Here is a 27,959-nt window from a genome sequence, read left to right on the forward strand (position 1 = left end):
AGGGTCGTGGGAGAAAGTCAACGTTGACTGCGGCGTCAATTAAGGAAGTCAAGGACGTCATAGATCGGGACAGGCGTTACACCAAGGTCAATGCTGAGTACTATTCAAGGGTAAGCAATAATTTTGTGTTTAAAAAAAATGATTTTTAAAAATTAAGCTAATCACAATTTATTATTTTAAACGCAATTTATCCGCTTCAGCTTTTAAGAAAGTGAACTCAATCTGCTATAGTAAGCATTGCGCAGTAAGCAGTGATATGTTATTTCCCTTGTTAACGCACATTGTCTTTGCGTACAAAATAAACTCCAGAATAATAAAAATAATAATAATAATAATTATAATAATAATAAAAATAATAATAATAATAAAAAAATAATAATGATAAATAATAATAATAATAATATTATAATAATAATAATACGGCGTCAGCATTATCACCGTCGTAACAAAAGTTAATAGTATGCTTTATTATTATTATACAGGGCGGTGTACGACTAGTGGATATATCCGCACCATAGGTGTATTGAGTTAGGCGACGACTTTGTTGAGAAAAACTGACATTCGACGCCACGCATTTATTAACAACTAGCGACGCCACCGAATGACGTCGTAACGTCGGAATGGACTGCCCCGCACCCGCTACCCCTTGTCTCATTACCCTGCCCACAGACACTGATCCAGTTGCCGGACAACTTTGAAATTTTTTGTACTAATGCAATAAAGTTGCATTTTGTTCATGTTAATTTTGTTTGTTTTTATTTTTAGTAGTTTTTTAGTTACAGCAAAAGTCCACGTAATTCTGGGACACCCCTCGTACATTAAATTTTGACCAATGGTGTTATTTCTGATGCTGAATTGAGTTTTGATATCAGCTGACCTACTTTGGATATTTTTGATATGATTTGACAAACATTCTTGTTTTTCTTGTTTCTATATTTTTCTTACTTCACGAGCTTTGATATTAAATATGGATCTTTTAAGAATATTATAATTGACATAATTGCTTCATTGTTCTAAAAATGTGTGTAATGAGTACTATGCTGCATGAAATTATATATTAAAATTATAGATGAGACCAATACATTACGCTGCTGCATATGGAAGAACTGCAATATTTGAGAAGCTTATGATGAATGGAGGCATCAAGTTAATGCCCTCACTATGGAATTGTTTAGACTTGGCAATTGATAATGAACACGAGTAAGTAAAATAATAAATTTATTCACACATTTATATAAAAAAATGTCCAATGTTTTTCTAATAACAATATTTGACAAATTCGAATGCAGGCGGCCAATATTGCGCATTTCCAGCCATTATAATAAAAGTATTGCATTAAATTTACATGATTTTTGCTCCCCGAAGGAAGAGCATATAGTTACCGCTGTGTATATCCGTTAGCAATTTGGTTTCCGGAGCATAACTTAAGTTCCATTTGTCCCGCAATGTTCAAACTTCATAGGACGATTGTCTATATTGAGTAAAAGACCCCTATATATTTTTGGGTCACAAGGTCTTAGGTCACTATTTCCTTAAAACTGAAAACAGTTTCCGCTCAATAACTTAAGTATTAATCAACCTACAACTGTAGAATTTTATAGGATGAACAGCCATATCCAGTACATGACCCCTATTGATTTTAGGTTCGTAAGGTCAATGATCAAGGTCACATTGAAAATTGTGGTTTCTTGAGCATAACTTAAGTTCCATTTAGCCCACAGTGTTCAACCTTCATAGGATGCTTGTCAATATCTAGTATAAGACCCTCATTAATTTTTGGTCACAAGGTCAAGGTCAATATTACCTTAAAACTGAATACGGTTTCCGCTCAAATACTTTAGTATTAATCAACCGAGAGCTTTAAAATTTTATCGGATAAACAGCAATGTCCAATACGTGACCCCTATTGAGTTAAGGGTCAAAAGTCAGGGTCACCTTAACACTGGAAATTGTGGTTTCTTGAGCATAACACAAGTTCCATTTGGCTTACAGTGTTCAAACTTCATAGGATGTGTTTATGTATCAATTTCTTTAATTTATTTATACATTGTATTAACTTCATAAATGGGTACAATGTAAGATGGCTGTTTTAAAGAAGTCACTTTTTTTTCGTTTATTCATTCAAGACTAACACCTTTCGGGCATATAATGCTCCCGCAACGGTGCTCTTGTTGGCAAATGATATCATTTCAAGGTTCTCTACCAAAGTTGTTCAAATTTTGTCTCTAGTATCAAAATTAGCCCAGCCCCAGGGGAGTATTTCGTAATTTAACTATAATGTACGGCCATCAAATATTGACCATGTGCTCAATTTGAAATGTCAGCCGACCTAGATTTTGATGATGTGACCCTTTTTCTAGTCCTTTGATGTACAGTCATCAAATTTTGGTCTGAAATATCACATTGACAATTAAATTCACTAGGCTTAACTGCATTATTGCAATGTTCAATTGTATGGAAACCAAAAATTTGTTCTGTGTCTACACTTCTATTAAGTATTTCTATTTATAAAATGCGGTGGCATAGCATTTTCACAAATGCAATCTTGTTTCAATTTTAAAATGTGAACTTTGTCCGGGACATAACTTAACAACAAGAGGTATCAACAAGAAACTTAGTTGGTAGACAGATCGTATTGAGTACAAACGTGCAGTGCAAAGAACAGTTACTTTGGTTTGCCTTATTTTTGGTTTATTTCCTTTTGTTAATGTTTACACTTTATACTTTGTCCGGGAAATAACTTAACAACAACAGGTATCAACAAGAAACTTTGTTTGTAGATTGATCTTTTTGAGTAGAAAATTGCACTGCAAAGAACAGTAACTCTGGTTTGTCTAATTTTGGGTTAATCTCCTTTTGTTAATGTTTACACTTTATACTTTTTCCAAGACATAAATCTGAAACCCCAGGGGATATATTTTTCTTTGTCCAACACCTATTCGGTAAGAATGACTCGGTTTGACCGGCTCCTGTTAAACTTTATTTTTCAGCAAATCGATTACAGACACTGAAACTGTTTTTCTTTTCTCTGTAAAAAACAAGATGTTATTTTCTTATCGAAATACTTTAATATCATTACTAGGCATACCCATGATTCGGTCCTACTAAATAAAATGTTAAACCGCCCCTGCACCATTTGATAATTTTTTTGTCGTTGTTTAGGGATTCTACTTTTCCCTTTTTTATTATTACACCAGTGTTATATGTGCCGTGCGGGGACCTTTAAAAGTCGCTACGTTCATTTAATTGAATATGTCTGTTATATTTTCGATCCTTGATGATCGTTCGTCATGCGTCAACATTCATCATCTCTGAAACCGCTGGACAGATTTACTTCAAATTTGGTCTATTGCATCCTTGTGACAGTCAAACCTTAATTTGCATATATTATTTCCATTTGTCATGACTCTTTTAGGGGTCTATAGAGCTAGAAATAGAAAAGAAAGCTTTAAACATCTCTTCTACCGAAGTAATTGATGGATGATCACCAAACTTTGTTGGTAGCATTCTGTGGTAGTCTTTTATCAAATTCGCTCATATTAATATTATTGGCATCTTTAAGGCCTCAAAATAGAAAAAAATAAACATAATCTTGTACTGAAATACTTAATAGATCAAACTTTGTCTGAAACATTCTTAGGTAGACTTTCAAACTTGTTCATATTATTTTGACTGGCCCCCTTTAGGGGCCCCTGAAGCTAAAATGCCCAAGGCCATGACATTTCTTCAAATCGAAGAAACAATTCATGATGGAATGTCTTTCGTACATGTGAACATGTTGTGCATTTTTTCTTAAACAAATCAGTACAAGGGTATCATACGATGTGTGCCCATCCTCAAAATTCTGATACCGCGAACACTTTCAACTGGTATTATTAACAAAGACGTGTCATGGAAACAATCAGAATAGATTTGAATTTCATGTCTTTTGCAAAGTAGATGTCCTTTTTTCTGTAGCTCAAGTTCTTGAGCATTTTACACGGGTTTTCCGGTTGCATGATTTTCAGCGAAGTTATTGCCTTTGGATATAAAAGGTGTTTTTCACCAGGTTTTCAAAGAAACGTGGTAATTGTAATGCTGAAGTTGGGAGGACAGGCGAGCGGGCGTTAACTTTTGGTTTCTGCTCAATAACTTGAGTTTGCTTTGACCTATTGACACCAAACTTGATTCGTGTGTAGGATATATGAAGATACAGCTATGGATTGCTACTTAGGTATCTGGGAAAAAAGGTCAAGGTCACTGGCTTACAATATAATTTTCAGCTTCTACTCAAAACCTCCGGTAAACTTTAAGCTATTGGTAACTTACTTGGCATATGTGTAGCTTACATGAAAATACAGTCTTGCATTGCTACTGTTGTTTTGTATTTGTGAATGTGTGGTAACCTTTTATATTATGCATTTAATACGATACCCTTGCTGAATTGATCAATATCCCGTATTGCAAAAGAATACAAACTATCTGTCAGTAGTAATAAAGAAGTAAAAAGTTTATGTTTAAACTGTTCTCTTTAATATATACTTCTGTATCAATTCAGCAAATGTGACTTATCTTCTATAGTTGGGCACTGGAAACAAAGCCACCTTTTTAAAAGCTTGAGTGCAAATAGTTGCCTATTGACATTGTAATTTAACCCGTGTTTCTCGTTTTATGTTTGTATGTGAAGTCTTTACATCATGCTAGTGTATACAATATACTGTTTACATAGATATTTAAAGAACATTTCTAATATCCTTTCGTTCTTCTGGCAATATTTCTTCTGCACTGAACAAGCACATTTCCTTGGACAATTTGATTTACAATACGTAACTGTAAAATGAACATCTTTAATCAACAATCTTATCATACTGCTTCTGCCTTTTTTTAAGATCCTGTATGTTGTGATCAAAGTGGTATACCATACTAAGTGAAATTATATATATGTACATAATTATGCAAGTAAAACTATTTTCAAACATTGAAGAATATGTTAAATATGAACTGCAAATATTTGTGGATATTTTATGTAATCATTAAAATATATGCATTCATTTCTTATTGTAAAATTTGACTTAAACTTTATAGCAAATACTTTTGTATTAACTCCCTTTATTTACATGATATGTTGAATTCGGTAATATCTTTGTAAATAATGCTTTTTGGAACCTACAATATTGATAGATATTAATTTGAGCATCATATTTATGATTAACAAGAGCCACCGCCTGGCGGGGGCAACGCTCGACTTTTTACTTTTTCTAAACGCAAACATAGAAAGGTTTGAACATATCTTAACGTTTCCTTTTATAAATTTAGTTGGTCTGTCTTGTCACATTAGTTTTGTTTTATCTATTTTTGTATATATATATATATTATATATATATATATATATATATAATATAATATATATATATATTATATATAATATATATATATTATATTATATATATATATATATATATATATATATATATATATATATGTATATATGAATAGAAACACGCAATTCTATAAATAGAAGCACGCAATTCTATAAATAGAAACACGCAATTCTCTAAATAGAAACATGCAATTCTATAAATAGAAACACGCAATTCTATATATAGTAACAAGCAATTCTATAAATAGTACACACAATTCTATAAATAGTAACACGCAATTCTATAAATAGAAACACGCAATTCTATAAATAGTAACATGCAATTCTAAAAATAGTAACACGCAATTCTAAAAATAGAAACACGCAATTTCAAAAAATAGAAACACGCAATTCTAAAAATAGTAACACGCAATTTCTATAAATAGTAAAACGCAATTCTTAAAATAGAAACACGCAATTCTAAAAATAGAAACACGCAATTCTAAAAATAGAAACACGCAATTCTAAAAATAGTAACACGCAATTCTATAAATAGTAACACTTAATTCTAAAAATAGTAACACGCAATTTCTAAAAATAGAAACACGCAATTCTAAAAATAGAAACACGCAATTCTAAAAATAATAACACGCACTTTCTATAAATAGTAACACGCAATTTCTAAAAATAGAAACACGAAATTTCTAAAAATAGAAAGACCTAATTCTATAAGTAGTAACACGCAATTCTAAAAATAGAAACACGCAATTTCTAAAAATAGAAACACCTAATTCTATAAATAGTAACACGCAATTCTAAAAATAGAAACACGCAATTTTTAAAAAAAACCACACAATTCTAAAAACAGAAACAAACAATTTCTATAAATAGTAACACGCAATTTCTAAAAATAGTAACACGCAATTTCTAAAAAAAGTAACACGCAATTCTAAAAATATTAACACGCAATTTCTATAAATAGAAACACCTAACTCTATAAATATTAACACGCAATTTCTATAAATAGTAACCTGCGATTCTAAATATAGAAACAAGCAATTCTAAAAATAGAAACACGCAATTCTATAAATAGTAACACACAATTCTAAAAATATAAACACGCAATTCTAAAAATAGAGACACGCAATTTCTAAAAATAGAAACACCTAATTCTAAAAATAGAAACACGCAATTCTAAAAATAGAAACACGCAATTCTAAAAAAGTAACACGCAGTTCTAAAAATAGTAACACGCAATTTCTATAAATAGTAACCTGCAATTCTAAATATAGTAACACGCAATTCTAAAAATTGTTTGTTTGTTTGGATTTTTACGGCACGTCAACACATAACTGGCCATATCGTGCCGAATGCTATAATAAGCTTTAAATTTTATGTAAAACATTGTAAATGACAATAGAAATGAGCCAAGTAGATCCTAGAATACAAATTTATCTCTTTTAAATAATCAATTATGTTTTTTGATGGAATTGTATTAAAAAGTTCTTTGAGTGAATTTACAGAATAAAATCTATTACGGGCCTGTGAAAAATCATGACATTCAAGAAGAAAATGCTTGACAGTAAAATTTTCATTACAACCTACACAGAAAGGGGCATTGTCATTTGTGAGGAGATAAGAGTGGGTAATTTTAGTGTGTCCAATTCGGCATCGAAGAAGAACTGTTTGATCACGGCGGTTTGACAGAGATAGAGATGGTGACATGTCAAGAGATGGGTTTATATCGTGAAGTTTATTAAAAACGGCATTGTCCCAATTTGCTTTCCATTCAGATGATACGAGTTTATTTATAGCCGGTTTAAAATCACAAGCAGGTAACAATAAGTCAGTTTTCTGAAAATTTAATGATTGTTTAGCTAAAGCATCTACTTTTTCATTTCCTCGTATTCCTACATGGCTTGGAATCCAATATAATTTAACATATTTTGTTTTTAGTATATCATGAAATCGTAAAAGAAGTTTCTTTACCATGATATTGTCAGATTTTTTATTTTTAATGGATATTAAAACAGAAAGCGAGTCAGAAAATATCACAAATTTATCGTAAGAATAGTAACACACCTAACTCTATAAATAGTAACACGCAATTCTAAAAATAGTAACACGCAATTTCTAAAAATAGAAACACGCAATTCATAAAATAGAAGCACGCAATTCTAAAAAAGGTAACACGCAATTCTAAAAATAGTAACACGCAATTTCTATAAATAGTAACCTGCAATTCTAAATATAGTAACACGCAATTCTAAAAATAGAAACACGCAATTCTATAAATAGTAACACGCAATTATAAAAATATAAACACGCAATTCTAAAAATAGAAACAAGCAATTTCTATAAATAGTAACAAGCAATTTCTAAAAATAGAAACAAGCAATTTCTAAAAATAGAAACACGCAATTCTATAAATAGTAACACGCAATTATAAAAATAGTAACACGCAATTTCTAAAAATAGAAACACGCAATTTCTAAAAATAAAAACACGTAATTTCTAAAAATAGAAACACCTAATTCTATAAATAGTAACACGCAATTCTAAAAATAGAAACACGCAATTTCTAAAAATAGAAACACCTAATTCTATAAATAGTAACACGCAATTCTAAAAATAGTAACACGCAATTTCTAAAAATAGAAACACGCAATTCTAAATATAGTAACACGCAATTCTAAAAATAGTAACACGCAATTTCTATAAATAGTAACCTGCAATTCTAAATATAGTAACACGCAATTCTAAAAATAGAAACACGCGCTTCTATAAATAGTAACACGCAATTCTAAAAATATGAACACGCAATTCTAAAAATAGAAACAAGCAATTTCTATAAATTGTAACACGCAATTTCTAAAAATAGAAACACCTAATTTTATTAATAGTAACACGCAATTCTAAAAATAGAAACATGCAATTTCTAAAAATAGAAACACGCAATTCTAAAAAATAGAATTACGCAATTCTAAAAATAGAAAGACGCAATTCTAAAAATAGTAACACGCAATTCTAAAAATAGTAACACGCAATTCTTAAAATAGTAACATGCAATTTCTATAAATAGTAACCCGCAATTCTATAAATAGAAACACGCAATGTTGTTGTTGTTGTTGTTGATGTTGATGATGATGATAGATATGTATATATATATATATATATATATACATATATATATATATATATATATACACACACACTCACACACACCAATAAATATATAATTATGGTCATTTAATGCACAAATCTGAGAAAATACAGTAATTTAACCTTCAAGGTCAAGGTCATTAAAGAGCCCGAGCAAATTTGGGTTTGATAAACAACAAGGTCTGGTCCTTAAGAATGTTCTGCTATAATATGAAGTTGATCCCTTCAATAATAGCAAAGTTACAGTCAGTTACTGCCAAAACAATGAAAATTTCAATAATTTGACCTTCAAAGACAATGTCATTAATGAGTGAAGGTCAAGGTCTTTCGGTATATTTTTAACAGTTATCTTTGAAGATTATTATGTTCAAGTTTCAAGACAATCCATTCAAAAATAACAAAGTTACAGCCAATAATAGCCAAAAAATGAATATTTCAATAATTTGACCTTCAAAGTCAAGGTCATTTATGAGTGAAGGTCAAGGTCTGTCTAGTTATTTTTAAGGGATATCCCTGAAGATTATTATGTTCAAGTTTGAAGACAATCCATTCAAAAATAACAAAGTTACAGCCAATAACAGCATTAACAAGCAAAAATTGGACTTTTAACCTTGAAGGTCAAGGTCATTTATGGATGAAGGTCAAGGTTAGTGTGGTCTACTGAAAGGTCTTGTCCCAAGGGTTGTTGTGGCCAAGTTTGAAGACAATACACCAAGAAATAAAAAAAGTTATGATCCAGGTACAAGTTTGCGGACGGGAACGGCAACGGCAACGCCGACCTGACTATAACAATACCTCAAAAAAAAAAAAAAAAAAGAAAAAAAAAAAGGCGAGCTAAAAACCATAAAAATTGTGTAACATGATCTTTAAATGCCAGTATACACACAATTGCATTCAAGCTTTGTCATAATATTGGTGCTGTAGTTGGAACCTTGACGTAACTGTTACATACCAATAGTGTAGTTTGTTCAATACATACACTTATCTCTTCTTCATTTAATTTGGACTGGTTAGCACATCAAAACCAATACATACGCATTTTTTACACACAACCAATATCAAATTATAACACTAGCGTTCATATTTTAAAAGTGACTGTTTTTTCGAATGTCTGTACAAACCCTGTAAATGAAGTTGTACATGGTGGTGCTTTTGGCCAAAGGTCACTTTTGCATAAATGTACGTTCTTATGTCTGCTCTAAACAAAACATCTCTGCAAACTGATAATTTAAACTGCTGCATACATTGGTCAGTTTTCTTTATTAGCATTTTGCTATTTACCCACTGTTAAGTAAATTCTCTGAAAAACATTTTGTTATAGTAAAGCAGACATGCCAGTTTTTCATAATCACAGTTCAAAACGCTACATTATATGTCAAATACTTTATTTCATTTTCAGGCATCACTTGATGATAAGCATTGGTCCAATCAATCAACACAACACTTTTTTTCAAAGCTGTGGATTTAATGTGGCAAATTCAAAAGTGTCTTGATATAAATTCACGTTTAAACATAATACAAATCTCCAAATGCGTGAACCTACAAAATGTTTTAAATTTCAAAGGGAAATAAAACTGATTTTTCCGTTCCATTGCTTATATGTTATATGGAGACATAAGCTTTCATACCCAACTCTGACAAACAGCGTTTCTACATATCTGCTCCAGTTTGCGGATACTGACTTCTCTCTTGCCACAAAAACATCTATGTCTCAAAACATAACCAGGTCAAGGATGTCTGAAGGTAAAGTTTGGGCAACACAGGTTGAGATTATATCCACAACTCACTTATTACAGACTGACATATATAAATATTCAAAGTATGGGTTAAAGCAAACAGCACTGTAAGTAAACAATACCCTGCAGATAAATAAATAATCAGTTTATTCAGATAATGATACAGTTATATATTTTGATGTTGTACTCAATGTTGGGACATCAGTGTCTAGTGATTCTACAGTTGAGAAAATCTTATCTGTAAACTAAATTGTTGAAGCCAGAAAGTCAGACTCGACAGCCATATAATAAGTTCTACAAGCAAGCTTATAGACAATGTCCTGAGTACAAAGACAGAATCAAGAATGAAGCACGCTCTTCAAAAAGAACGAATAGCGAGTACAGGCACTATAAAACACACTCTTTAAAAACACCCAGTAATGACTACAGACAATTACAAAATCAGCTTAGAAATCAAACACGCTCTTAGAAAAGAACCGATAGTCACTACGCACACATTCGGAAAACCAGAGTAGGAATCAAAAACGCGCTTTGAAAAGAACAGACAGTGACTCCAAATACTCTGGAAACCAGTGTAGTTTGAAAAGAATCGAAAGTGACTAAAGACACTCGAAAAACCAGTGTTGGAATCGAACAAGATTTTTGAAACAAACCGAAAATGAATAGAGACACTCGGAAAACCAGCGTAGGAATGAAACACACTCTTTATAAAAGAAAACTAAAGTGACTACAGACAGTCTGAAAATGAAGATAGAAATGAAAAACGTAAAAGAAAACGAAGCAATATTCAATACAGACAAACATAAAATGAACACAGAAAAAAATGGAGATCATAGTCACATCGAATGCAGAAAGAATATCTTTGAAAGGGTCAATATAGGTAGAGAAAAAGGTCTGAGCAATCAGGGTTACAAACACAAGAACAGCTATTCAGTGATATTTTAAAAAGAGGAGATGACTGTGTGTGCACAAGCTGCCAACAATCATTTCACAAGCACAGTGTCTACACAGTGAGTAGAAAAAGTTAAATCAGGAAAGGAATATCACCTCAGTTGTTAGACAAAGTGTTAACAGACTAAAAAAGTATTTTAAATTCAGAATGAATATGCTAAACCTGTTACAATTACATCTCAGATGAGAGAATGCCTCCAATGGCTGTTGCCAATGAGTTCTTACTCCCATTATTTTGACTTAGTCCAACAAAAACAGAGGAACGTTGTACAGCATTGAAATTCCATTCATGCAACTGAAACAACTGGGCATTGTATACAAAGTTTAGTATCTATGGTAACACTGTAAATGTACCAATAAACCCATCGAGTGCAGTTTCTATGCTTCCAAGAAGATTTGAACAAACGGTGACTATACATTTTCAGTTCAAAAGAAGACTTCAGTATAAATCAGCAGTATATTATGAACAGTTAGGCAAAAGATAACACATGGCTATGCCAAGAACTTTGTAAAAAACAGTGACTTATACAAAGAAATGGGTAAAACATTGGATAATGAATGGTATGAAGAAGCTCAGAACACTAAAGAAATTACTTTTTTCTTCTTTGTATGATAATGAAAATGTACAAGCAGAAAACACTAATAATGAATAGCAGGAGTGTATTGAATAGGACACTTAGAACTAATTGACCGAGGAAGAAAAGGCAGGAGCGTGAAACAAAGAAACCATGATGCAAAATGTTGACTTCGCAGATGATGGTCTTCATGCACTGCAGATAGCGCCTGATGCAAAGAACCATCCAATCAGTATATTTATTGACACTTGCTAAGGAGAAGTCTTTCCCTATCTTGTTTTGTGGCAGAAAAAGAGCCGAAAATATTGAACGGTCTGTACCAGTAATTTACACTTCAATATGTAAGGCAGAGTATAAAAATGTGGATACAAGATTCTCTAAATCTGTCCTGAATGTTTTTCAAGCTTGAAAAATTTCAGGCATTACAAGTAAGAGATTTGGCTACAACAACTCTCGAAGAATCTAAGAATTTCCATATACTGCTGGAGAACTCAAAATACCAGAAAACATTAAAATGTCCTACATCATGATGACCGATTTCGATTTCTAAAAACTCTTCGATCTTCTTAACCATACTATCAGACAAAATAAAAAGATTCGTTCGCAATGGTCAACCAGTTACACTTACCAACATTCTTTGTCATTTTCTCTGCCGCAGTAACAATGTGGCCAGATCTGTTAATTTCTTTGTTGTAAATAGTCTAGCAAAACACTTACTAAACAGGAATAGTCAACCTGAACTAGATGGAAAAGTGTCAAGTAATACAAAACAATAAAACCACATATGCTAGACATTTCCAATACAGAACTAAATTGTTTTTGAACAACATCCTCACATCTGGTAAATAGTCTAGCAAAACACTTACTGAACAGGAATAGTCAACCTGAACTAGATGGAAAAATGTCAACTGATACAAAACAATCCAACCACATATGCTAAACATTTCCAATACAGAACTAAATTGTTTTTGAACAACATCCTCACATCTGATATCTCACCTATTGGAAAGGTGGAATATTTCTTTATCAGGGTGAACGTTTAACAAAGAGGATCTTCACACCTTTCCTGAAAAAGACATTTTTTAATTGACTGATACAGGCAAACACATACTTGGTATGTGCTACATCGTGGGGAGTTTGTGTGTATATAGCTAGTGACATAATGTAATCAGAACAAGTTATGAGCCTGCTTTTACAGAGAGCATGAGAGGAAGTGGAAAGAAAAGAAATTTAAGGCTCAGAGAGAAAACCAGGCACATCGCCAACAAATAGAATAGAGAAAAACAGAATCCCTAAAGAAAGCCCAACACGGCAAAATTGTAAATGTTGCAGGCTCGGTTTGATTGAGCCTGTTAATGGACGGTACTGTCAGGTGCAAACTAACGCCCTCGCCCCCTAGCACCGGCTTAAGCAGAATACAACATTTAAACACGAAAATGGTGAAATTGTGAATTTAGAAACATCCGCAGATGTGTTCATACGGCGGTTATCATGGAACCTTCAATGTGACATAGTAGTGCCATTCCATGAAAAGCGGCGTATGGTCCCCAATTAAAAAAATGCGTGGGTCCTAAACGAGAAAACAATGGGCGGAACTAAATAAAATTAAATTTTGAAAGGGGATCTGAGTTTATGAATCCTGTATATCACAGATAAGACGTTAAAAGACAATTAAAAAGCAGGCAACATATCCTTAGGGTGATTAGACAGTATTCAAGTTCTTAATTTATTGTGAAGTCTCTGCCTAGGAAGTGTTTTTATTTATTGCTACAGCTTCCTCTCACTCTCACTCCTCTGACACAGAGATGTATTACAGAGAACAGCTGATGTTATTCTAACATTTTAGGGGAAACATGAAGCTTGTTGGCACATAAGACAGTTACGTAAGCCAGTTTAAACTCCTAAAATGTAACCGACACACGCCATCAATTTCAAACTGCTGCAGAAGGTATAGAAGACGCTATGAATGCGGTATCAGAAGAATAGATCAATGATGAATAAGATGGCATTGCACCAGCTGCCAGACAGTCTGGAGAAGACATGAAAAATACTGGCAGTTTGATAAAGGGTCTTTTAATCACTCATCAGAAGCTCATACTCAGGGATGCATAATCCACAACAGAGTGTCAAATGAAGATTTTTTTCTATGGCAGTTTCCTTGAATGAAGAGCAAAAGAAAATCTTTTATGAAGCATTAAACAGAACTAAAACAACAACTGAACCGTTATATTACTTCCTTTCAGATGAGTTGGAAAAACACACGTTCCTACGACCAATTATCAGGCCTTTGTTTCTTTGACAGTGTCCCGGGGGAAATCTAAATGACAGCAAAATTGTACTTGGTGCATCAACTGAAACAGCAGCGTAAATGGTCATGGTATTATACTACACAGCTTCTTGAAATTCCACACAGTATTGCTTTGAGATCTTACTTAGTAACAACACTTTCAATATCTTGCGCATCCGTTTTTAATCATTTATGAAGTATACAAAGTCGGAATCAACCTTGTTAATTTTGTATGTAGCAGACTGCAACAAGTCTTTGATTCCAACAAAATAGAGAAAAACAGAATCCCTAAAGAAGACCAACCACGGCAAAATTGTAAATGTTGCAGGCTCGGTTCGATTGAGCCTGTTCATGGACGGTACTGGAAAGTGCAAGTTACCGTCCACGCCCCTCTAGCACCGGCTTAAGCAGAATTCAACATTTAAACACGAAAAATGGTGAAATTTTGAATTTAGAAACATCCGCAGATGTGTTCATACGGCGGTTATCATGGAACCTTCAATGCGACACAGTTGTGCCATTCCATCAAAAGCGGCGTATGGTCCCCAATTAAAAAAAAAGCCTGTGCCCTAAACGAGAAAACAATGGGCGGAACTAAATAAAATGGAATTTTGAAAGGGGATCTGAGGTTATGAAGCCTGCATATCACAGATAAGACGTCAAAAGACAATTTAAAAAGCAGGCATCATATCCTAAGGGTGATTAGACAGTATTCAAGTAGGAATACTGGAACCACCCAATTTGAAAAAGGCCAAATAGAAGAAACTAAAATATCACATATCATGTAAACACAACAACTATGTCGTGCTGAACGATCTTCAAGGATCGAAAATATAACATCTTTGATTAAATGTACGGGGAGACTTTTTACGGTTGCCACACGGCACGAATAACACTGATGTGACCATAAAATAGAGAAAAACAGAATCCCTAAAGAAGGCCCAACACGGCAAAATTGTAAATGTTGCAGGCTCGGTTTGATTGAGCCTGTAAGCCATTTGGAGCCATTTCACTAATCCTCGTTGAATATCTCTCTCAACTGAGACCAGTTTGTGATTCATGGATCTTTGAGAATGATACTTATTAATATGGTCCATTCAGAGTACACCTTTGGCAAGACCTAATCCATCTATATGAACTGACAACCATATTGAGACAGAAGGATGATGCCATATTTGCATGCTATCTCAACCGCTTTAGAGAGGGAAAGCAGACACAGGGAGACATAGATCGTATCGCATCAAGGTTATTTTACAAGGAAGACACTATTCACTTGTTAAGCACCAACCACCTGATTTATGAAGACAATCAACAAGTTTTATCAAATAAGGAAAGACTGACATTCATTACTGTTTCTGTGGACTATATACAATATGATAAACAAGATCAACAAGGAAAGGCGGCGTTCAATGAACGCAACCCCCATATGACACAGCAACAAGAACCAATGGCAAGGAGCCCAGGCGGACCCCAAACATAAAAAGGACAGGACAAAGACAGGTTAATCATTAAATGATAAATAATTTGTAACTGATTAGGAATTCAAAGAAAATAATAATAGGCCCACAGAGGGGAAGGGGACAGGAGACCGGTGACAGGAGACAGGTGATATGTCCTTTAAAGACAGGACAGCAGTTTTAGACTTTGTGAAACACTTAGAAGCTAGGTAAACTCAGAACTTGAGACTTTAACTAGAGGGATTGGGAATCTACATGCTAACACACAATATCAGCACAACAGAAAAACCAATGATGCCAGTTGTGAAAAAAAATGGTTCAATGTTTCACTAATATACCAACAATAGTATCGGTCAAATTTCAGCCAAATGAAATAGGATCAGCATCAAGACAGGAATATAAGCACTTGTATGCATACAATTTAGCAATTAACAAATCTTGGACCCCAATACAAAAATCCAAAAAGAATTTCAAATGCCCAACAACAGCAAAGTTAAAGTATTAAGAAAACAATTTCAACTGCAGGCGGCAAAAGCCATACCTATTCACAAATCTCAAGTTTAACTCTTGATGAAGCGGTTGTGTCCTCTAGAGGTAGAATTCAGAAACACCTGGTCTATGTGGCATTAAGTTGAGTCAGGACTTTAAAAGGACTTACACTTCTTGACTTTGATCCTACAAAGATTACTGTAGATTCTCTTGTTCAGCAAGAAATGCTTCGAATATGAAATGAATCGTCATTGCAATGTGCACAGTTCTGTGTTCCAGATTCGAATTTGACAGCTGCATGTCATAATTAAAGGTCAGTTCACTAGCATATCGATCAGTACAGAAACGACACAAGACTCAGCGATGTTGATGTCATGGTTTTACAAGAAACATGGTCATTAAAGGATGACTCCAAACACCATTACCACCTTAATATTTTTCAGGATCCCTAATGCATCTATACAGAAATTGGTCGAAAGAGACCACACTCTGAAACATTCATATCCGTTAAAACAAGACTTAACATTATAGCCACTGTCCAGGCGACTAAGCCTTTCCTTGAAAGTGCATGTCTACACATAGAAAAGAATGGATCCCAATTTGAAGTCATCCGTGTTTATTGTCATCCCCAAGGAAAGACATTTAAAGTTTATAAAACAATACAAAAACTCAGGAATCGTACAGTGTCATATCAACATTGATCACTTACACCACTTAAGTGAAAAATTGTGTCAATTCATGGATTGACATTTGAAAGCAAAGCCTCAGATCTGTACTGAAACAACATACTACCATGCCCTATTGGATAAGATACTCTTCAGAACCAGTCATAAGTGCAAAAGTGTGACCACAAGATAGTATTGGCAGCCATATAATTGATTATAATTAAGAATTTCTAGCTAGGTTTGTTCCTGTCACTACACAAACATGTATGGATCAGTAATTTACATATGGGGCAAAAATGGGACTGAAATTATTGACCCCCTTTATGTCTGTGTAGGTTCAGGATCAAGCTCAATAATTGATTTAATTCTTCAACCACTATTCCCCAATTGTTTATTGCAGTGTTTCAGCGTTTCCTTTGTACTAACCATCTTTTGTATTCTATTAACTCTATTTTGGTCACTGTCTGCATGCAACGAAAACAACAGAATGCTTTTTTTTTCTTCACAGCCATATTTAATTTTTTATTCCTGTTACATCAATACTTGGTCGTTGAAAACCTAGTTTTTGTGGCATTGCGACGCTTCTTGTTTGTGTGTGTTGTCAGCTGCACAGCAATTGTCCAAACTACTTCTTAGAAACTACTGGTGCAATTTCATCCAAACTTTATAAGAATGATAAGTGCTAAATGTATTGTGCATATCATCGGCTTGTGTTGGTTGAATGATTTTTATCAAAGTTATGGTCCTTTAATTAGTTTCATTTTCAAAGATTGTTTGGACTTCTCCTCTTATACTTTTCATGCCATTTCATTGAAACTTTGCAGGATTGATTGGTAGTTTAAGAACTTGCGCATATTACAAGGGTTTTCTGCTTGAATGATTTTGGCCCTTGTATAAAAAGTTTGTCCGGAATACTCCTCTTATACCACTAAATTGAATGCAATTTCATTGAAACTTTACAGAATTGAGTTATGGCTCTTCAATAAAAATGCCAGCTACTTGGTATTCAGAAACTACTGGTTCATTTTCATCAACACTTTACAGATTGATCAATACTATGTAATGTTATGAATCTAATCAACATTTTCGATTTAATGATAGTTGTCAGAGTAATATCCCTTTCATGTTTTTGATTTTTAGAGTTTGTCTGGACTACTCTTATACCACTAATGTAATTTTAATGAACGTTTACAGGATTGATCGGTAGCTTAAGTATTTGCACAAATTACAAGTGCTTTCCGGTTGAAGGATTTTAAGCCGAGGTATGGACCTTAATAACAAATGTGTTTTGCCATGTTAATGATTTAAGCACACCTGTCACAAAGTGACATGATGAGTGTTTTTGATCGCTTTTTGTCCGGCGTCAATCCGTCCGTAAACTTTTACTTTAAACGACATCTCCTCATAAACCACTCAGCAAATTTTACAGGAATGTTTCTTTGGTTGTTATCTTTAAAAATTGTTCAAAGAATAAAATTCCAAGTAGAACTCTAGTTGCCATGGCAACCGAAAGAAAAAACTAAAAATATCTTCTTTTAGTAAACCCAAACAGCTAGAGCTAAAATATTTGACATGAAACATCCACTAGTCAGTGTCTACCAAATGTGTTCAAAACAATGCCCTGGGGTCAAACTTGGATTTCCCTTATTTGTATATAGTTAAAACTTAAAAAATCTTTAAAAAAAAATAGCAAGAGTTTATATATTAGGCATGAAACATCTTCTAGAGGGTGTCTATCAAGATTGTTCAAATAAAATCCCTGGGGTAAAAATTGACCCCGTCCCAGTGGGTCATTGTTTTTCCCTTTATGCATGTAGAAAACACTTAAAAATATATTTTGTTAAATACCACAAAGAGCTAGAGCTAAGATATTTAGCATGAAACATCTCATTATGGGTGTCTACCAAGTTTGCTTAAATAAGGGCCCTTGGGTTAAAATTGGCCACGCCCCGGGGATCATTGATTTTCCTTATATATTGTATAGTAAAAACTTAAAAATCTGCTTATTAAAATCCAAAGAGCTAGAGTTTAAATACTAAACATGAAATATCTTCTAGTGAGTGTCTACCATGTTTGTTCAAGTAAAAGCCTTGGGGTCGAAATTGACCTTTCTCAGTTGGGGGGATCATTGTTTTTCCCTTTATTTATATAGTAAAAACTTGAAAATCTTCTTTTAAAAAAACACAAAGAGCTAGAACTCAGATATTTAGCATGAAACATTTTCTAATATGTGTCTACCAAATGTTCAAATAAGGGCCCTTGGGTTAAATTGGCCCCACCCTGGGGTCATTGATTTCCCTTATATGGTTAAAGTAAAAACTTAAAAAGTATTCTTATAAAAAACCGAAGACCTAAATTTTAGATATTATGCATGAAATATCTTCTAGTGAGTGTCTACCAAGTTTGTATAAATAAAAGCCCTGGGGTAAAAATTGGCCCCTTGGAGGTTGGGGTCATTGGTTTTCCTTATATGTATATAGTAAAAACTTCAAACATATTCTTCTACAGGTGAGCGATTCCAGGGCCATCATGGCCCTCTTGTTTGGTCTTAACTGTCCTCACTAATGGCCCTTGTATATTGAATCAATTATTGCACTAGGTGCTTTGTATCTGAAAAGTAAAGATATTTGCATTTTGTCTTTCATTTGACTTGCTAAAGTAAGACCCTGACCCAAAACTTACTAGGCATGCACTATGGCAAAGTTCAATTGCATTGAAAAAATCTTTTTCTGGTATATTAAGTGTTGTTTCACAAATGCAATATTGTTAAGGAAGGTAACAATAAAAGCAAATCATCGTTTGTGTAAAGAACCTTCAGACCTTTGCATTATACTATTAATCTTTCTTCAGGGTCAGTAGTAGGTCAAGAATTGTCTCCTGTGATTAAAATTATGCCTAAAGAAAAATTACATTTGATTCATGCACCTTACTAACAAAAGGTGAGTTTGTATGCTAAATTGTTTTTTATTTAATTTCATTTTTATTGAAGTTATTTTTTCGTTTTTTTTTTGTTAACGGCATTGTGAAAAACAATTACGGTCAATATATAAATAAGATTCGTGTTTTTAGATTCCTGGTTCGATCCACGGAGAGTGCATATTAGTTTGATATTGATCATGCAATTATTTCTACGGTCATTTGTTCTGTACCTCGATCTGCTCTGGTATGTACAGCAGTTATCAGTCCATTTAGAAAATGAAGGCATTTAGTACTAGTAAACTGTTTGACAGCCTGCCCAGGAACGATGAAATTGCTGAACAGTGCTCTGGTAAATTCAATGTGTCTAACTGTTTGATCCGGAGTGGAAACTAAAAGCAATAACACCATCAGATTTCTGACACAATATCTGTTTAGTTTTCATTTTAATATTGAATAAAGCGTACATGTTCTGTCACAATATAAAAGTTATAATTTCTGTGTAATGTCGCTTCACCTTTCACTTTAATTGTCACAATTGTGCAAATTGAGATGTGCCTCTATGTAGCATTTTGTTCGGCCCTTATCAGCTGTTGAATGGATAGTTGCATTGTTTCACCATTCTCTCACAGGCATTTATGTAGAACCTCGCTTATTAATATTTAGCATGTCAATAAACATTCGCCATGCAATCACTCTGCTATTTATAAAGTTATGTCCCTTTATATGTCATATTTACATGTGTATCTACCTTAAAGGAATATTTTTGTCTGTAATATTTTATTTAAAATTTGCAAATCGGGCGTATATTGCACCGTTTCAGCTTGTTAAAGAATGTGATAAACGGAATACAATATTTTATGGAGGCTCATTAATAAATGTCTTGAACTTGTTTGATAAGATAGTATGATGCTGGCAAGAAGCTAGTTTTATGTCATTTTAATTTACTCCTTCAAGAAATTCAGTATCGAATCTACACACATTCAACGTCCTCTATCTCCATTATTGTTTTGCTCCCTAAAGGGTGAGCATATAGTCGCTGCTTTGTCCGCCCGTTCGCGTTTCTTGTCCGGAACAACAAGAGGTATCAACATGAAACTTTGTAGGTAGAGAAATCTCAGTGGGTAGGTGTGCAGTGCACAAGAACCGTAACTCTGCTTTGCTTAATTTTTGAATTATTGCCCTTTGTTTATTTTTACACATTGTCCGGAACATTACTCTTAAACTATATGAGGTACCAACATGAAACTTTGTAGGTAGATAGATCTTATTGGGTAGGTGAAAAGTGCATAAGAACCGTAACTCTGCCTTGCCTTATACTTGAACTATTGCCCTTTGTTTCTTTTAACACTTAGAACTTTGTCCGGGACATAACTCTAAAAGTATAAGAGATATCAATATGAAACTTTCTTGATAGATAGATCTCATTTAGAAAAAGTGCATTGTAAAAAAAACAATAACAAAGTATTGCCTTTTTAGAGTTATTGTCCTTTGTTCATTTGTTATACTTTTCTGTGTCCAAAACCTTCTCGGGGAGCATCACCCGGTTCAACCGGTTCTTGTTGTTAAAACATACGCTACGAATCAAATTCTCAAGTGTAATTTTAAAGCTTGGTTGTATCGGATCTCATCTGTTAAAGATCCTGTATGTTGTATTTAAGGTTGTAACCACACTTAAGTGAACATTGATAAATGTATATAATTATGCTTATAAAATAAGTTTCAAACATTGAAGAATATGTAAAATGTTCACATTATATGTAATTTTTAAGATATATGCATTCATTTCTTACTTAGACTTTTTAAAAAAAATCTTGATACATTTTCATTTGAGCATTATATTTATGATATAAAACCATAAAAGATTGTGTTACAGGATCTTTAATAATACGCATGCATAAAAGTATGCTTGTATGTTTCATTTATTTCTAAAAGACTAGTATTAACTTTAGTGCCATTGATATTTGGATACAAACTCATTACACACATTTCAGATACTTATCTAAATGTATCTGTTTTCTTTCCTCCTTAGAGAAACGGTAATAAAGATGTTAAGTATTGATACAGTCGATTGGGAAAACATGATGATTTCCAAATCGTGGGTTGACCAACAATCCGGGATTGGATTTATTGATACACCGTTTAGAAAACTTATAAGAAACATGCCGGGTATGTTAACATTTGATTAATACGTAGTCAGTTGTAAGCGACGATCAAAGAAGTTAAATACTACTTATTGCAATAAGATTTATGTGAACTAATAAACTGTTAAAATGATATTGACGCAGTAATGCCACTAGCACAAGATACCAGGGAGGTTATATTAATGTGTAATGAGTGAGTAATTATAGTGCGCTCTGAATTGAGCAGAATGTGCTGGTTTGCAGTAGCGGATGTTCTTTATAGTTTAACCGGATGGGACTTAAGGTTACCTATCCGCCCGTCCATCCATCTATCAGACCGACCCTCGGTCTACAAAACCTGATCTTGCGATAACCAAAAGGAACTGACAATAATTTGTTTTCCTATGTAAAAACATTTGGTTGCTATGGCAAAAACATTTTCCTTCTGACTTGCAGTCCATTGTCTTGCCATCGCAAAAATATATTTCCTTAGATAACTTTTTAAGAAATTGAAACTTTTCCAACTTTACATAATAAGTGTTGAAAAAAAATGAAATATTAGTTATATATACATGTATTCATCCATAGAAAATTGTATCTTACGACTATCTGTTGCATAAACATAATTTCCTTCTCAGGCATATTATACACGTAACTATGAAACAGATAAACTAAGAACTCAAAGGTTCATACATGTTTTCCACATTGGCATTATTCCATGGCCACGATCCTTTAGAATGTTGCTTGGGTTCTAACCGACGTGGTCTTTTGTATGCTGGAAATAATTTAATAAATGTTTGTTAAATTGGTAAACATTAACAAGTAAGTTAATATTTACTTTTTAAAGGTAAAACAAACATCATCCTGCGGCCGTTCATTTTGGCAGGGTTGGACAGGCGCAAACCCGGGTTACATATTGTGAATATTGGGCGGTGGGGGGTTTTCGAAACAGTTTTCTCAGCGATTACTTATCACAGCGTATTAATATTTGGTGTACAGCATTAACACATGGCACTGGATTTCAGGTCTGTCACTCATCCATTTCCTGTTTACCGACTTACTTAAATTTCGACATTAATGGTGAATGGTAGTAAATTTTCGTAACAGTTTTCTCAGCAACTACTTATTAGAGCCTCTTGATATATTTGGCAAACAGCATTAACACGTAGTCCAATACCATGGCATTCAATTTCAGGCATGTCGCTTATCCACTTCCTGTTTACCGACTTAGTTAAAGTGTCCACATTAATGGTGAATGGTAGGACATTCGTAACAGTTTTTTTAGCATCTACTTATCACAGCCTTTTGATATTTGGGATACCGCATAACATAACCATTTGGTCCCATACCATATATTTCAAGAAAATAAACTTGAGAAGATATTTTGAATTAAGATGAATTTGCAAAGTCTTCGAAAAAAAAAATGTATCTCATAGCAATGCAATGCTTTAACATAATGTCATAGGTTATAAATGCATGGTAGAAATTTTCCAAGAGGATTTATGTTATTTACATCGAGAGGAAACTAATTTAAGCCTACTTAAGTGCCTTATTATGACTAGTTCTTTGGTGACTTCTTAAACTACAAAATTTTACGCGTAATTTTCGTATGGCATTAAAATACGTTAGTGTTTGAAATTACATTTTCTCAAATAGGATTGCAGAATTTCAATTGAATCGATACACATTTACTTTCTTTTAAATCGACTGTTTATAAAAATAATTTAAAACACTAAGCTGGTTAAAATTTATAAGTAAGTATTTACAAAATTAAAGTTGTCGCGCAGCTTCGCCGCGCCTGACCAATTTAATTTTGTAAAACATACGTACTAATAAACTTTAACCTTTACGTAGTCAGCATATAATATGATATAGCAACGTTAAAATAAAAACAGTACAATAATTCATCTTACACATTAAACTTTTTAAGCATATAAAAGCGTTAAAATGTTGATTCAAGGGAAGCATTAAAGGCACATTATGTTGCTCAAACAAATATTTTGATCCTTCTACAGAAAGGGTTATTTATAATAATGGTATATGAGCCTGCAAAATGCTTATCCAGACAAAATACATAATCACTTTACTGTATCTATTGTCAAAAGAGGTATTCAAAAAGAAAAGAAAAATTGTTTTGACTATTATTTGAAAGTGAGCTGTCATGTATGGAATCAGCTAAGTCAACTTGTGGCATATAGGCATAACACAATATGGGAAAGAAACTTTAGAAAAAACTATAATATGAAGCAGCAAGGGTTGTAACAGGTCTAACTTGATCTGTTTCAATTCAAAATCATTTAAATGAAATAAGATGGCTATCATTTGACGACAGGAGAAAAATTCAAAAACTTGTTTTGATATATAATGAAAAACATAACCTTTTACCGTTATACTTATCACAATTATTTTCACCAACCCTCGAAAATGTTTCCTTTCATCTATACTCGCTGTGAAATAATGCTAATTTTGCTTCAATAGCGAGAAGAACAGACATTTAATATATAAGTGTGTCATACCATTCTCTATAACACTTTGGAATGAATTTCTATCGAAGAGAATCAGGAACTTTATCTTTACACAGACATTCAAAAATAAGCTTAAAGCATTATATCGAATGTAATCCTGTATCTGCTGTCTATCCTATTAGAAATAAATGTAGCAATTTGAATTCTGACCTATTTACAAATCATCTCATCATTAATACGGCATGCGATTGTGGTTCTTAAATAGACGTTGCCGAACATTTCTTTTTTCAATGTCAAAGGTAGTTTTACAAAGAAAGAAACTATTTACAAATACAAAATAATTCCACCCGCTTAGTACGCAAAAGGAACTTTTTGGCATCAAGAAATTAAATGAAATTCAAAATAAATTTTCATTTCAGCATGTTCAAAATTATTTAAAAGAAACAAAGAGGTTTAGATAAAAAATATTTTTTTTACTTTTATCAACTAGAACATTTGTGTTTTGTTTGTTATTTGTCCTCAGTTCTAGCAAGTTGGTGTCTGCTTCACAATTGGTATTGTGGATTGGTTGGTGGTAGTATCGACACACAACTGAATGTTCATATTTCCATCTGTATCACAAACATTGTGCCCATTAACCTTAAGCTTCATATTACCAGCGTTGTCCCCACAAACTTTAATAGCAGAAGCATTACCAGCATTTTCCTCACTAATTGTGATATAACCAGCATTGTCCCCGCTTACATTGATACCAACAGCATTGTGCCCACTAACTATGATAATTATCACAAGCAGCGTCCCTTATATTACCAGCATTGTCCAAACTAACAATATTATCACCAGCATTGTCCCCACTAACTTTTATATTACCAGCATTGTCCCAAAAACTCGCATATACCCAGTATTTTCACCACTAGCTCTAACGACAACAGCATTGTATAAATTATTATGTCACCAGTATTGTCCCCATTAACCCTCAAGTCAACAGCATTGTAACCACTAACTATAATATCACCGACACTGTCCCCACTTAATATAATATCACCAGTATAGTCCCCATGTAATATAATATCACCATCATTATCACCACGTACTATAATATCACCGACACTGTCCCCACTTAATATAATATCACCAGTATAGTCCCCATGTAATATAATATCACCATCATTGTCACCACGTACTATAATATCACCGACACTGTCCACACTTAATATAATATCACCAGTATAGTCCCCATGTAATATAATATCACCAGCATTGTCACCACATACTATAATATCACCGACACTGTCCCCACTTAATATAATATCACCAGTATTGTCCCCATGTAATATGATATCACCAGCATTGGCACCACATACTATAATATCGCCGGCATTGTCATCCTCAGAACTTATATCATTAGCATTGTTAAACAAAGTACAGCAAGCAACAGCAAACTTATTATTACATATTCAAAAGAAATCTATATTTTTCTAGATAGAGTTTGTTGTTAGAAACAAATATTTCACCCCTTATACATGACATTTAATCATTTTTTTAAAATATTTCTAAACACATACAAGAACATGTATGAAACTTGACAACTATCACTTTTTTATTAAGTCTTTTAAGAATATTAATTTCAATTTACAAGTATTTTGAAATTTCTATAAAATTATTATAAGTCTTAGACACTTAAAGGAAATTCACTGAGGTCCAAAGGCATAAAAACCTAACAATTTGAATTTGTTACATAAAACTGGACAACGTAAAACTAAAAGATATTCAAAATATATTAAGGTAATTTTCTCAAAATTAAATTGATTTTTTTTTATCTTGGTACGATTCTTTGGCGCCAATGCCCGATTTGAGTTTAAAATATTTTAAAAAATTATTTTCATTAAGCGGTCATTTTTCTCATAATTCAACAAATTACACCTGTTAAGTTAATTGTCCAGACCTACTTTAAATCTTCTATGACTATGTAGAAATCACATAGTTATTAAAAATTTATTAATGTTCTTCAAACACAAAATATAATTAATTAAGAGAAATTGATTCAGATTCCGTATTTTTGCCCTAAAACTTGGTAAAATGTTGAAAGTGCGATTTGTGGCCGAAAACTGCTAGGAAACCAGTACACTTACGTATTTAAGCTAATAGTAGTGTACACAATTAATCTTAAACAAATATAATGCCAACTATCATTGTATTGCAATAAACTACATCGGTAATGAAATATTCAGAGGCTATATACTATACATTAAAATGAATACCTTTCAATAAATCAACAATCTTTAAGCAGCAAATGTTTGCCTCACCTTTTTTAATAAAAAAAGAGAAAAGATATAAATAAAATATAAAAAAAATCAAACAAAAATCATATTACGATTTGCAGTCACGGACTCATTCATGTGAGGATGCTACAAAGGTCGATGGTTGTACTCATGTGATCGCTTGTGCTTGAAAAAAAATGCACGACATGGCAACTGGTCTCATAATCAATTAAGAAGCTGTCACATTTTCAGTGTCAGTTTGTCTTATGATCAGGATACAAATTTGCTATTTTCGTTATTCTTGTTGATTCTTGCATTTTAGTGTTGGCAATATTGTGCAATAATTTTTTATGAAGAACAGTATATATCCTGATCTCTATTGCATTTAAGTAAAAGTAATAATCTCGTGAATCGATTCTCAAAATGGAAGAAATTAATTGAAAAAAAGGATATTTTTTAATTTAACTTGCATAACCTTTAGAATGGAATTCATTTTGCATTTCGGTTAAATTTTTAGGGGATTTTAATCATATTGCAAAAGTAAGATCTTTTTTTTTAGATAACTTTTTTTTTAGTGAACTGACTTGTACATTATACTGGAAGGAAATGAAATTATGTAAACTTTTTTGACAGATGTCGCCCGGCTGGTATTAAATAAGTATACAACAATCGAAGGATCTAAAGAATTTAAAGTATTGTTTGACTTTACACTGATGGATATCGAAAGCCGATTGAACATGCAGTGTTGCAACCGATATACTTTTATTGCATCGGAAAGTAAGTATTGTTTTTTTTCTACAAAAATTTAATTAGAAAATGATAATTCTAAGACATCAAATGCCAGTTGTTACATATAAGAACGTGAATGAAGGGCAAATTAATATTGAAGAAAAATGTATTATAATCAAATTACAGGAACCTGCACCGTTATTGTACATGTAAAATGTGTTTAAAGGCAAAATGTAAAGACATAATTGCTACTAGTAAATGAAAATTTATCGTCGCCATCGTGTCCATCTTCGTATCTAGACCAACACTCGTATGCATTTTACATTAAACATACATTCATATGCACTGCTTTAATATCAGACTTCTAAGGTACTTAAAGCCCAGTGAGAAGACACTCAATGAACGTTGGTTTAATAACCTAGATACCAACAGATTGAAACTAGGATAATGGTCAAGGACACTTAAGATAAAATGCAATATACGCGATATGTAAAAAACTAAGATTAAGTGTGGCAACAATGATATTTAAAACAGACGAGTGAGCATTGTGATGGGCACTTGCACAAGGAAAACGCAATGTCATTCCATCTTCATAAAAGAAATTGGTGTTCAAGAAATTTGAGTGGTGAAATTCTAATTCCTAAACATCAATCTTATTGCATCTGAATTTCTATCTGAGACCGGAGCCCCTTAAAATTTTGTAAAATATTCTGATGGCTTATGTGTAAGAAAAGCAATACTTTCAAACAATTTGACATATGATTCCTTCCCACTTTTTTAAGAAAATGAACCTTTATTCTAAGTT

General features: G+C 32.9%; 1 protein-coding gene across 1 annotated transcript; it reads left to right on the top strand.

Moving 5' to 3' along the window:
* Window positions 1–1,060: 1,060 nt before the first annotated feature.
* On the top strand, window positions 1,061–27,202 carry LOC132716592 (uncharacterized; the record flags this gene model as incomplete). The annotated part of the gene is made up of 3 exons (XM_060699904.1): window positions 1,061–1,200; window positions 21,609–21,745; window positions 27,059–27,202. Coding segments are annotated over exons 1-3 (412 nt in total), but the record flags the coding sequence as incomplete, so codon positions are not given.
* Window positions 27,203–27,959: the final 757 nt, after the last annotated feature.

Source organism: Ruditapes philippinarum, unplaced genomic scaffold (assembly GCF_026571515.1).
Source record: "Ruditapes philippinarum isolate M1 unplaced genomic scaffold, ASM2657151v2 ctg5568_1_1_1_1, whole genome shotgun sequence".
NCBI classification, from domain to species: Eukaryota; Metazoa; Mollusca; class Bivalvia; order Venerida; family Veneridae; genus Ruditapes; species Ruditapes philippinarum.